Raw genomic sequence first — 13,602 nt, 5'->3', positions numbered from 1 at the left:
GTGGACACGAAGCTTTTATTTACTTTGTGTGAAGACAATAAAGCCTCCACAAAAAGAATTTTAAGTCTTGTGTGTGATTTATCCTGGCTTCATATGAGTAGAGGAAAAGTCTGCTAGCCGCTAGGCTAATTTATACAATGTAAAATGCCATAGGCTTGTGCTAAAAATATTAGCATGTTGTATTTGTTTGGAAAATATGTTTAGTATAAGACAGTTGTTTTGTCAGTGAACCTTGTGAGTTGTAATAGAGCCAAATTTTGTAACGTTACTTTTGTTAAATGTTGCTGTTGTCCCTGGCTTCATATGAGTAGAGGAAAGGTCCGCTAGCCGCTGAGCTAATTTATACAATGTAAAATGCCATAGGCTTGTGCTAATAATGTTAGCATGTTGTATTTGTGGGGAAAATGTGTCCAGATAAAGACAAGTGTTTGTCTGTGAATGCTGCGAGTTATAGTGAAGCCGATCTGTGTACTTGTGTTTGAAATTGTCTCTATTAAGCCATGTTTAATGTGTGTTTAATGTGTGTTTTGAATCAACTAAACTTTTCAGCACTTCACAGAAACACCACTGTCGACTAGTGTTTTAGAGGTGTAACTGCAGAGTGACACAGACACACCACCACACAAGTATAAATGCCCACAATGGTGTAGGCCAGAAAAAAGTAAGTAAAAATAGTAAGTTAAAAAAAGTAAAAGTTTCCTACATCAGAGCTCATTTGGTCAGAGCATTGCCATATCCCATTTAGTGCATCAACTCTTTTTTAATAAAGGCACAAACCACCTCCAGAGAGTGTAAAAACTTTTCTGCACAGCTGAGAAAGTTTTATCGAAATTCATTGTTTACATAAAGATTTCCTAATGCGATACCTCAAAATGCGCATAAAAATATGTTTATGGAAACACAGCTAGTGTGACTGCAGAGATGAGATTTGTACCTGAGGAGTCCACAGGAAAAACTGTCCTTGGTTGGCCAGGTTCTAGAAAAAAAAAAGATGCAAGAAGCAGCCATAAACAACAACAAATGCACAAATATTTTACATACACCCACAAACGCACACACAGACAGCACACCAGAAAAACACACACACACACACACACACACACACACACACACACATTCTCCCATAAAGACTAGAACAAGGCAGAAAGGCTCTGCCTCAGCATTAATGTCACCACAGAATTTCAGCATCATCCATAAAAGTCAGGAAGTGCTTACAGCGTGTAATATACCCGTCCCTTATTTACAGTGTGAGGTGAGAGTCAGGCACTGATCTGCAATCAGCGGCTTCACACAACACCGTGATGTGCAAAGTAGCAGAATGAACTCGAACGCAGACAAGTGGCTGCAAATGAAAAATTGATTCCAATTGTAACTGTTTTAATCACACTGAGTGCTCGGCTTGGGCTCGGCGGGGACAAAGAAAATCATGACAGACAGACAGGAGGAGTGACACAGCTGTTTCCACGGAAACCATATATAGTGCTTCTTACAGACATTTAGCTGGGTCTGCTGATGAACATGGGAGAGTATGCATGCAGATATTTTAGACTTTTTGCAGTCAAAGATCTTGTCAAAGTGACTTTAAGACGATTCTTTTGAAAGGCAAAAAACGAATACTGACAAATTAATCACACCTCAAGGTCCGTTTTATAGCCATTCATAAGCTTTCAATCATGTCATGTCATTTTTTATCACTAGATGTAGCTTGCTCAGTAATCAAGATTTGCAGATGTTTCATTTGCTTTTTTTTTCTTAAAATAAAATCCCTGCAAATCTTAATGTGCGACAGGTGCAAGCATACGAATGAAGAAACTCCTGACTCACTCACTGCTTGTGCATTTATTAATCTGTTTTGGTCTACTCAAGCTACCACACACCAGATGTAAGGTCAGACGTCACAGCTGTTTCATTTATATAAACAGTTATTAGTTCAATTATTCAATCAGAGGATCACACAGTCAACTGGTGAACTACACACTTTAGAGGGACAGTTCACTCCCAAATCAAAAGCACACATTTCCCCTCCCTGTAGTGCTGTTTATCAGTCTAGATTGTTTTGGTGTGAGTTGCAGAGTGTTGGAGATATCAGCCGTAGAGATGTCTGCTTTCTCTCCTATATAATGGAACTAGATGACACTTAGAACCAAAAAAAAAACCAAACATTTGAAAACTCAACAGCAATGTCTCTTTCCAGAAATCATGACCTGGTTACCATGCAGAAGGATGTGTGCATCTACTTTTAGCTCACTTAGCACCACTGAGCTAGCTAACGTTACAGCTCAGTCATGGAGTACACCATCAAGCTGTCATGAGCCTCTTGTCCATGAGTAGATGCACGCTTCCTTCTGCGCGGTGTTATAGTTGGCAGGTGTAGTACAGTAGAAAAAAAATAGTTCCTACATGAAACTGCTCACAACAAGGTGTGTGGATTATCTTGAGTAACCAGGTCATGATTTCTGGAAAGAGACATTGCTGTTGAGTTTTTCAAATGTATATTTTGGCGCTTTGAGCACCACAAGCTGAGTGTCATCTAGTTCCATTATATTTGAGAGAAGGCAGACATCTCTACGGCCGATATCTCCAACACTCTGCAACTCACATCAAAACAATCTAGACTGACAATCTAGACTACCAAACTACACCCACCAACCGCATCAAAGTGCAGAAGGAAGTGTGCATCTACTCATGGTCAAGAAGCTCGTGACAGCACAAGGTGTAAACATTAATGGCGTCCTCCTTTGCTGAACTGCAATGTTAGCGAGAAGTTCCTACATGAAACTGCTCACAACAAGGTCTGCGGATTATCTTGAGTAACCGGGTCATGATTTCTGGAAAGAGACATTGCTGCTTTGAGTAGCATCACTGAAATTATAAAGGAATAGTCATGGTGACAGTGACAATATCCAATGAGCCAGACTTTTGGTGTCCAAACAGATCATGGCTATATCCAGCAGAGGCTGAGATGCAGCCGCTGGATATAGCCATGATCTGTTTGGACACCAATAACAGGAAAACAAACGTGCATATTTAGATTAAAACATGTCAGTTAGCATCATGTAATGTGTGTTTTTTAATGTGGTGGAAGGATTTTTCAGTCAAAGCTGAAACAATATAGATATGATAAGTTAAAGTGTGATATGCAGTGCCTACCTCTTTGACTCACATAGAATGACACCAAAGTTTGGCTCCTTGAACACTGTCATTGACGCCATGATCGTCATCTAGTTCCATTATATTGGAGAAAGGGCAGACATCTCTACGGTCGATATCTCCAACACTCACAACTCACACCAAAACAATCTAGACTGATAAACAAGAGGAAAAATATGTATTTTTGATTCTGGAACTGTCCCTTTAAAAAAACACACATGACCATCCAGGTAATGAGGAAAAGATTACATTTTGCTTTGAAAGCATCAAACTATTGTAACTGTAACTAAATTGTAAGATGTGTATTTTCTCAACATATCTCATGTGTGGTGCTCTGACTGAATAATTTTCATTTGCTGATGAAGATTACGACATATGATGGAAAGTTCCAGCCACTAAATGGACCTCAAGGTGAGTTTGGTTTGTAAACAGCTGTTTCCAAGGTTACTGAAGAGCAAAGGAAACAACAAGGACAGAAACATCCAGACTGAAATCTAAGGAGACAATAACAAAGTGCTTTTTTGAACTGCTGCATTAACCAGGGTTGGTACGTTATGAAAAGACTGACTCGACACTGATGCCAGCTCTCTCATGTGCCTTTATCTGCATAATGAAGGAACATTGAAAGGGTTGGTGCACCTCAACAAAAAATATTATTCTGACTCACCTCTTGTGGGTCCAGCCAAGCTGATAGTTTGGATCTATCTCTGAAAAATCTGCCATCCACAATAGACACATCTCTGTTCCGTTACTCTGGATAAACCACACTGTGGACAGTTTTAATGGGGACTCTTCCCTCAGTGGAAAGTACCCAAAACTATCTACCTCTACAGCTTGTGAGGAAATGTTTTGTTTTGCTGACAATCCGTTAAGGCTGACAGAAAATTGTGTAATGTACCAACATTAGTAGAGTTTGCTCACACTGCTCCACCAGGAGGCCGCCAGCTTGGGGTTGTGGTGCTGCCAGCCTGCTTCACCCTCACCAGCAAGAGGAGCAAACGGAGCATTCCCAAAATCTGTGTCTGCCTATTCCCTCCTGAACATCACCACACACAACCCCTATATATGTATATGCTGTAAGGAAGACACTGATGTGAACGTTACACTGATCACTGTATCCACAGAGAGACAGACAGACGATGAGAGGTTCAGAGAGACTCAGAGGTTTGACGAGGAGACTTTCTGACAGCCACGTCCTCATGAATAACAGGTGCCTTACATAAGAACAAACACCAGTCCTGTCAGTGAAAACTTTTACTATCTCATGTCAGTCACGACCACCTCAAAGGAATCGACAGAAATCTACAAGCCTCGTGCTGACACGCTCTACATGCAAACAAGATTACATTCATATTTTTAATCATATTTATAGCTGCCATTAACAGACCTGGGGCCATATTCACAAAGCTTCCTTGTACTAAGAGTTGCTCCTAGTGATGAAATTCTGAGAAAAGAATTATGATGTCTTCGAAGCATTTCCCCTTAAAGTTAAGACCAGGGCTTTGTTAAAATAACAGTTATTCACAGAGCACAGACTTGGACGAGGACTTTTAAGAGAAGAGAAAGAGAAAATGGTGGAAACACAAACAGGTCAGAGAAATGTTCTCCAAACTCTGGATGACACTGGGTAAATGAAACGCTATAGATGACGTCGGCAGGGAGAATATGTGTGGTGGAGCTTTTTAGGGATACACACACATTTCCCACCTAAAAGCTATAACACCAGAAAGAAAATAATCACAACACTAAGATATCTGGAAAACTGGAAAAATACAACAGTGCAGCAGTGATGACTTGGGTCTGTCTCAACCTTCCATCAGCAGCGTGATCACACTAACAATGACAACACTTTGACATCAGCAGTTCATTTCCTTTCCACTGGGTGTCCACACCTTGCAGGCTCACAAAAAAGGCGTGTCTGTGACAACCAATCACATCTGTTAAAAGACTGTGTCACACCTAGCAACAGGGTCAACCACACCTCCTCACCAATTCATCCTAATATCCCTCCTCGACTCCTCGATCCTCGATCACTTGACCTGGCTGTAATCAGCTGCCACTGTCATCACAAACGGACATTGCTTCAGAGGAAAAACGTCTCATTTATCTAAAGATATATTTCCTTGTTTCTTCTATCCTCGCGTCTCATCTTTGCATCCCCCCCGTGTCCTACGAGGGCAGAGCTAAGACGCAAGGAAGGGACGCAAGTAAGGGAAACATGGATATGAGATTCGGCATTGGGATGAACCCAGAGTTTCTGTCCCTTCCTTGCTCAGAGTTGCTCTGAGAACTTTCTTAAATCACTCCTGAGCTCGGACTCCTTACTAGAAGGCTAAGTTAGGAGCTCTCTGAGAGTGTTCTCAGAATGTTTGTGAATACAGCCCCAGATCGTGCAGGAATAATGTTTGTGGTCGATCTCATTAGGGATATGCACACATTTCCCACCCAACCCAATAACGCTATCACGCTCCAAACAAAATGGTCACAACACTAACATATTTGGAAAACTGGAAAGATGCAACACTCCAGTAGTGATAAGTTGTGTCTGCCTCAAACTTTGATCAGCAGAGTGATCACACTAACAGGTGTCCACACCTTGAAAGCTCACAAAGGGCATGTCTGTGACAACCAATCACATCTGTTAAAAGACTGTGTCACACCTAGCAACAGGGTCAACCACACCTCCTCACTAAGGTGAAAGGGTTCATCGTAATATCCCTCCTCGACTCCTCGATCCTCGATCACTTGACCTGGCTGTAATCAGCTGCCGTTGTCATCACAAATGGATGTCGCTTCACGTGATGCTTCAGAGGAAAAAAAGTCTCATTTATCTAAAGACATATTTCCTTGTTTCGTTTCTCCTTGTGTCTCATCTTCATGCCCCGCCTTGTGTCTGCCTCAAACTTTGATCAGCAGAGTGATCACCTTAACAGGTGTCCACACCTCGGAAGCTCACAAAAGGGCGTGTCTGTGACAACCAATCACATCTGCTAAAAGACCTAGTAACAGGTGTCAACCAGACCTCCTCACTAAGGTAAAAGTTTCTGTCCCTTCCTTGCTCAGAGTTGCTCCGAGAACTTTCCTAAATCACTCCTGAGCTAGGACTCCTTACTAAAAGTTTTTAGGCTAAGGTAGGAGCTCTCAGAGAGTGTTCTCAGAATGTTTATGAATACGGTCCCTGGTCTGTACCATTAAATAATGTTAAAAAAATCTACCTATATCCTTGTTACAGCACTTCACACACTCACTCACGCACGCACACCCATATAAAAACATATATACTAGTTGCTACTGCCAAAAAGTCCAACAGGGCATTAGAGTTTTTATGATACATCCTGACGATATCATAACAAGAAATGACTTCTTCCACGTTTTACAAGTCAGAGGACGGTAATATAGCTGGCACCGAGGCATTATGTCGCAAAAAGATCAGCTGCTGCGTGGAGTGTTTATTCATGAACACATCTGCGTTTATGATGTGAGCTGGCAGCATGTCAAAGTCTGGATGTAAAGTGAGTAAAAAGACTGAGCTGTTGGCAGGTTCTGTGTGTGTGTGTGTGTGTGTGTTGGCTTGTGTGGGCATTTAATGAGCAAGGATCAAATGAGATAATATGAGGAATTAGTGGCTGCAGACGCTGTGAGGGGAGAATATCTACGAAACGTCTGACTGTGTGAAGCAGAGGGCTGAAAATTCAGTTTGAAAAAGGTCGGATCATTTAAACAAGCTTTGAAAGTTTCTGAGGAGCTTCAGAGAGTTAAAAAGGAATCTGTGTGTGTTTGTGAGAGAAAGACAAAGAGTGATGAATCTTCATGACTCCACCTTCCAACGAGGACTCCATCTTTCTTGAGTGCTAAAGAGAGGAGTGTTTGTCACAGCGCTACACCTGCAGCAACAGCTCTGGTACTTACGCCTACTGTCATAGATAGCCCTGGACTTCTCATAAAGGTCATAGGGGTCGGGTTTAGCCAGGGCCAAGGCCTCGGAGGCTGAGTCTGGGACCGAGGCCCTGTGGAGATGGTGTGTTGGGAAGGGGGCGCTGTGGGGGATAATGGGGGCGGACAGGCTGGTCTGAGCAGGGCTGCTCTGGCCCTGCTGGGACTCCCACTGCTCCAGTACCTGTAAAGCACAGCGGCATGAGGGGGTCAATATTTCACTGGCACCTTTCCCACTTGTGACACTCGATGCTAAATCGGAAACCATGACAACAACAGGAAAAATTGAAGCAGTTTGCTTTAAAGACTTCTGACTGTTCGCTAATCCCCATCGCTCTCAGTTAGCTTACTGTCACTCCTGTCAAGCCTTTAGTTCTCACACAGTACACTTGTCACAGTACAATCATTAAAATTCGCAGTAATATTTGAAATGAATGCAAGCTTCTTATTTCTAGCTGATGACCATGGATTTTGTTGAAATAACTCTTTTACCAGTGGTAATGCTACCGCTAAAATTCCATTAGCTAGCTGGTTGAAAACTGTCTCCTGCTGAATTTTTTATGTCCAGCGGATTAGTTTAAAAATGAAAAGCCTGTCAAAGGACCTTAAATATGCACATGGGGCTACATACATGGTCAACTGCTGAATAATAGAGGCTAAAGCTTCAAGGCTAAAAGTCACCATCCTCACCACTGCTGATCCATAAGAGATGGAAACAGAGGAGCAGCATTGCTCTTACAAACCCTGAGTACAGTATTACCGATAAATTCAATAAAACACAGCTGTGCTCCATTGACTCTAATGCAGTCATTTCAGATTTCCTTCATTTTCAGGCTGGTTTTGTGGATTTGGAGCTAAATGTTGTGGCTGGGGCACGTCGTGTATTAATGATACTCGTTACCTGGAGAGTTTGGAAAAAGATATACGTTTCTTCCCTGTTCCAAAACCAAAATCAAACCCTGAAAAGTGTAGGGTTAGCTAGCTAGCTACTGAAGATATAGCCTACTGAATGTATACACATGCTGCTTTTGCTTTTTGATGATTATAACAGTGAAACAAAGACCAACCCTGCTGTACAGGAACCAGTGAAGGGAAGCAGGGAAACTTTGCTGATATTCAACCAGCTCTGTGTCATCACAGTGTGCAAACGCAGTTCATCTGCACACACTGTGATGCCACACAGCTGGTTCAATATCAGCAAAGTGTCCCTTTATATTCATTGTCTTGTGTGGCAATCAGCAGTGATGTGGTGGTTCACTTTTACACTGTGATCTGTAGCCTATAGTTCGGCTTTAGCTTCTAACTATCTTTGTCTTTTTAACCTGTTGTTGCTGCTGAGTCAGTTTGACATCCTGGATATATCCTTCAAACACAGACTGTAGACCCCTCTGTCTGCTTCTCTCTGCAATCACTGGTTCATTTTTCCAAAAATATGATCATATATCTTCAGGGAGTGCAGTTAGTGACAGTGTGGCCTCCAGCAAAAGGTCAACTGAAAAATCCCATATATTTTTTGATGTGGGAACGAGGGCGATAGTAAGCTAAAGAAAAAGTCATCCTGGAGCAATTTCATATCAGCTTCTATAACTATCCTATTTACTTTCTATGTACTGAGTTGAACTGTTTGCATAAACATGAACTCCTCTCCAATCATCCAGGGACACCTCAGGGCTTCTGGCCTTGTAAGGATTAAGAAATATACCATTTGATTTCCTGGAGTCTAAAATATACCTTATGAGGAGATATTTACCTATACTGATATCAACCTGGGGTTCTTCCTTTAACTTATCCTCAAAAAAGGCAGTGTTGCCCCAGAATGCTTTTTAACTTCTATTCCCTCTTTAGGCATCGCTCTATCGCCCTCTTCTGTTTTGAATTCGGAGAAACCCAAAGCTTGACAGGTCTGCCGTGCCTAGTAACAGTTGCTAAGCTATGATTGGACAATGGCCTGTTTGGGAGTGGGGTTTAGCGAACGATCAAGTCATGTTAGACAGACGGGAAGCCAGGCGGTTTGTGAGGTTAGTTGTTGAAACAAGCAAAAACAATTCCACCCTTTGTTTGTCTTTTAAATCTCAGTGTGTGTGTCAGGGATGTGTGTGTGTATGGAGAGGAAACATAAAGAAGACTGTGATAAACAGATAAATATGGCCCTGGTTTGGAGGGGAGAGGATGGCTGCATTTTTTAATGATCCTATTGGCTACTCTGTTAAAGGCAGAGCTCCAGATTAACTTTTCCACTCGATTGGTCACACCAACACATGATTTGGCTGCACCCTTTTTTTGATACAGCCTGGTATTAATTAATGACCATGCAGGCTGATAAACAGTTTGCATCCCTTAGTTCTGCATTGATTTAAAGATTGACGGCGACTCGTAACTCAAGCTTAAACTGTGTTGACCCGGTAACAAATTAAGAGTTGCCTGTAATGGACGTGCCACATTGACTACAATACACACAGTATAGCTTTACCCTTGTGCTGCAGCCATGAGTAATGTGTTGGCCATTGTGCCTGAAAGTGGTACTTTTTCTTCTTCACTGGCTCAGTCTGAACCTCTCACCTCTCCCTCCACACCAGCCTCCTCCTCTCTCTTTTCAATTGGCTTTTAAAATAACCAACTACAGAATGCTTCATTTTTGAAACACTTAATCAGCAAAATGGATTGTTTCGTAAAGTTTTACACCGCTACGTACATGCGCATCAAGCGCTGTGTGTAGGGCTTCAAGTGCCAGCAGGGGCACCGATGATGTACTCGACTACCAGAAAAATGTTGGCATTGTATGCGACTGCAAACCACGGATGCGTTAAATTTGCATGTTCTCATGTAGCGGATACGTTGAAACTTTATGTTTCTCAAATGCAGTGTATAACGTTTGGTTAGGTTTAGGCACAGAAGCCACTTGGTTACGGTTAGGCACTAGCCTGGCAGGAAAAGCAGCGATGTCTTGATGAAATAAGAACTGCTTTTCGTGCCTAAAAAAATGATGAAAACACACCTACGTTAAGAGCCTAAAAGCTGCTGGAAACACGTTTTGGCTTGAAATACTTGCTTTTGGTGCCACTGTACCAGCCGGAAAAGCAGTAATGTCTTGATAAAAAACAACTGATATTCATGCCAAAAAAGCAGATGAAAACACACCACTAGGTCCCTACAGAACACCTACGTTAAGCTGCTGGAGACACATTATGGCTTAAAATACTTGCTTCTGATGGCACCATCCTGGCAGGAAATGCAGTGATGCCTTGGTAAAAAACCAATCACTTTTTGTACTACTATACCAGCTGGAAAATTTTAGCAAAAAACAACAGATTTTTTTTGCCACTATCAAGGCAGGAAAAGCAGGTGCCATAGCATTGTTTCGACCTCTCACTGTTCCAACCTCTCATTAGTCTGATGTCCCATTGTTCCGATACGTGATTATACTAGGCTATACTGTATTTGTGTACCACAGAGGATCAGCAACGCAACAAAAGTAGGCTACTGGTCGAGATACAAGTGCCATAGAGAGAAGAGAGTGAAACACTATAACCTCCTGTTATTAACTCTGGGGTCGGGGTTGTGTGGGGAGCTCTCCGTGGTGCTGAACGGCTCCCGGTGGGCGTATTTCTGCCTTGATGGTGCGCTGCGACCGGCTCTGGGTCAGCTGGGAAAGGCTTGAGGCGAAGCAGGCTCACGGCTTATGTGTTTGCCACTTTCTTTTTCATTTTAACCCACACCATGATCTTTTCCTGACCCTAACCAAGTGGTTTTTGTGCCTAAACCTAACCAGACCTTAACCACAGGGCATCATGATGATTTCGGAACAACGGGACTTCGGAACAATGGGTTTAATATGGTCGGAACAATGGGATGTCGGACCAATGGGCAGACCCCGGAAAGGCAGCTTTGTCTTGATAAATTTACAAGTGCTTTTAGTGCCACTATCCCAGCAGAGAAAGCAGCAATATCTTGCTTAGAAAACAACTGCTTTTTGTACTTAAAAAGCTGACGAAAACACACCACCAGGTTCCTTGCTTTTGTTGATTATTGGCCTCTAACAGCGGCCTTCAGTGGTCTGCAGCTTGGTAAGCATCTGGCCTAGGTGACATGCCATCTAACTTCCCTCCGGCTCTGACTTACAATTATTACGTCACTTTAAAATCCTTAATATGATGAGTATGAAATGCATAAATGTAACTTATTTGTGGTTTGCAGAAACACACAATGCCAACATATTCTTCTGGCGAATGGGCTGCAGAAAGAGGTCACAGTGTCAACCCTCTTGGTCGCAGTCGGGACTACAGACTGCGGTTAAGGCAGTACTTTCTATATTATCCCCAATTTACATCCAAAATGTGGATAAAACAAATCTGGAAATGTACTGTCAAGTGTTTGAGGTGACACCGGCAGTTTTGACAACACCAGTCAGTCACAGTGTCAGCCTTGATGTGTCAGATAAGTCAGGCCGCTTGAGTCACAGCGTGACACTAAGCAGATAGCCAAGATGACATGTTGACATGTCAGAAAGAGTGAGAGACGGATCCGCAGGGAGCAACAGGCTTTTTGAAACTGAGACGGTGAGACTGGCTGCATATGGCACGCTTTAATATTGAGAATTACAGGGCATCTGGTTCGAGATGTACCGAGAATAAATATCAGCTTCATAAAAGCACTGGGACGGAATCAAAAGTGTTTCCACTCTTTGTGGTTTCATTGGTGTCTGCTATTGATGTGAAGCACGTCTGCATGGGGCAGGCTGCTGAGACTGGAGACCTTGTTAAGGCTCGGATTAGACTGCTGCATCCTGATTTCTCTTTCCCTTTCCCTCCGTCCCCCTCTGTCTGTTTGATTAAGACTGTTCAAGCAAGCACACTGTGCCTATAATCTAGTTGGTCAGATGAATAGAGGACACTGCAGGCAGGTCTTCTTTATGAGACAACATCATTGAGTAATGTGCTCCAACATTAAGTAGCTGTTACGTACAGTATTGGCAAGATTTGACAGACAAATCTCGATAAGCTCATTTGCAAATGAAACTCTCGGGAGCTGCGGGCTGAGCTTGACTGTAGGTCGATATGACAATTAGGCGACTCCCCGTTCTTCCCTTATTAGTCAAATTCCTCCATATTTCATTCTCAGTGCTGCACAAGTCTTCCTGCAACAAATGATACCCAATTAAACTGAGGCTGAACTCTGGTGTGTGGGGGGCTCAGCAGCTGGGGGAGAGGGGCAGAGCAGGGTGGGGCAGCCAACAAATGAACACTGGGGGGTAAAGAGAGAGTGAGATGTGAGCAGACAAGACAAGGGAGAGAAACTCTGCATGGCGTCTGCTAGTTTGTGACGTTCAAGGCTTTTTTTCCCCCTCAGAGCTGAGAATTACAATTATTCTGACAGAAATGGCGGAGATTGATTAAATCGAGAGGGAGCAGAAATGACAAACAATGAGGCCAATTTCAGGGGACAAGTGTCGACGGAGCCGCACAAAGCAGGCTTCCTGTGTTGATCTGGAATGATGACAACATGAGCCGGGGTCAGGTGCTGGTCAGAGCAGCGCTGGGAGGACGTCCAGGCATGAAATGGATTACACACATAGTCGCACAAAGAGAAACAAAGAAAGATGGGTGGAAAGGCCCGTGTGCAGGCATGTGAGTGTGACAAATACACATAAAGACAAAGTGAATCTGATCTAAAAGGGGGTGCTTGGTGTATGGAGTTTTCATGTGCTCAGGGACAGCAGATGATAGTGGAGTATTTATGGCGGCGGAGGCAGCGGGAGGAGAGGTCGAATGTGAGTTTGCAGAGATACTACATATGCTTAAAGGTCCAGTGTGAAGGATTCAGGGTGATATATATGCAGAAATGGAATATAAGGATGTTTTCTTTAGTGTAATCACCTGAAAATCAGAATCTTTGTGTTTTCGTTACCTTAGAATGAGCTGTTTATATCCACATAGGGAGCAGGGGCCGGCTGTACAAAGCACCTTAAGTTTGCTCCTTAAGTATGACACTTAAGGTTTAGTTTTTCCTTAGCTTAGATTAAAGTACTTAAGGGTGTTGGCACAGAGTCTCTTAAAAGGTATCCTTAGTCAAGGGAAGACGTTAAGGCATTTACTGCACTGAAAGAGATTTTATAGCTGTAACATTTTACTGTTTCTTGTGATAGCCTTGCAGTTATCACTAAATATTACATTTAATTAATTTTGATTTAAGGTCACACATGCATCTGATCAATTTAGTTTCTTAAATAATAATTTATTGGGGTTTTTCCAATTATAACAAACATGACATATCCTTTTGATTAAATGGTCAGTCTATGCAGCAAATAACCTTCAGTGAATATCTAGTGAAAAGACAAGTGAATAAAAACACTGAGTAAAATAGAGGTAAATACCCCCTGCAATTGTTACACTAATACAGTTTGGATATTAAGACCAGTTGCCCAAGATCTGTTGGCAGAATTTCTGAATGGTGTCATTAGCCATGAACGACATGGGTGACCATTCAGGCTGCCCCCTAACAGTCGACGAAACGCTAGTTGAC

General features: G+C 42.5%; 1 protein-coding gene across 11 annotated transcripts in view; it reads right to left on the bottom strand.

The window, feature by feature from the left end:
* magi2a (membrane associated guanylate kinase, WW and PDZ domain containing 2a) overlaps positions 1-13,602 on the bottom strand; it is a 403,568-nt gene that overhangs the window by 34,334 nt on the left and 355,632 nt on the right. For 10 of the 11 annotated variants that reach the window (XR_013490407.1, XM_033614587.2, XM_033614582.2 and 7 more), the window contains 2 exons: positions 7,060-7,267; positions 935-976 (listed from right to left, as the gene is read on the bottom strand). Coding sequence is in view for 10 of the 11 variants with exons in the window: in XM_033614587.2 (XP_033470478.1) it covers positions 935-976; positions 7,060-7,267 (250 nt within the window). In the remaining variant the exon portion in view is untranslated. The remainder of the gene's footprint in view (positions 1-934; positions 977-7,059; positions 7,268-13,602) is intronic. The other variant, XM_033614585.2, reaches the window with a different exon arrangement.

The sequence above is a fragment of the Epinephelus lanceolatus genome, chromosome 23 (genome assembly GCF_041903045.1).
Source record: "Epinephelus lanceolatus isolate andai-2023 chromosome 23, ASM4190304v1, whole genome shotgun sequence".
NCBI classification, from domain to species: Eukaryota; Metazoa; Chordata; class Actinopteri; order Perciformes; family Serranidae; genus Epinephelus; species Epinephelus lanceolatus.
This window is presented reverse-complemented; position numbering and strand designations above follow the sequence as displayed.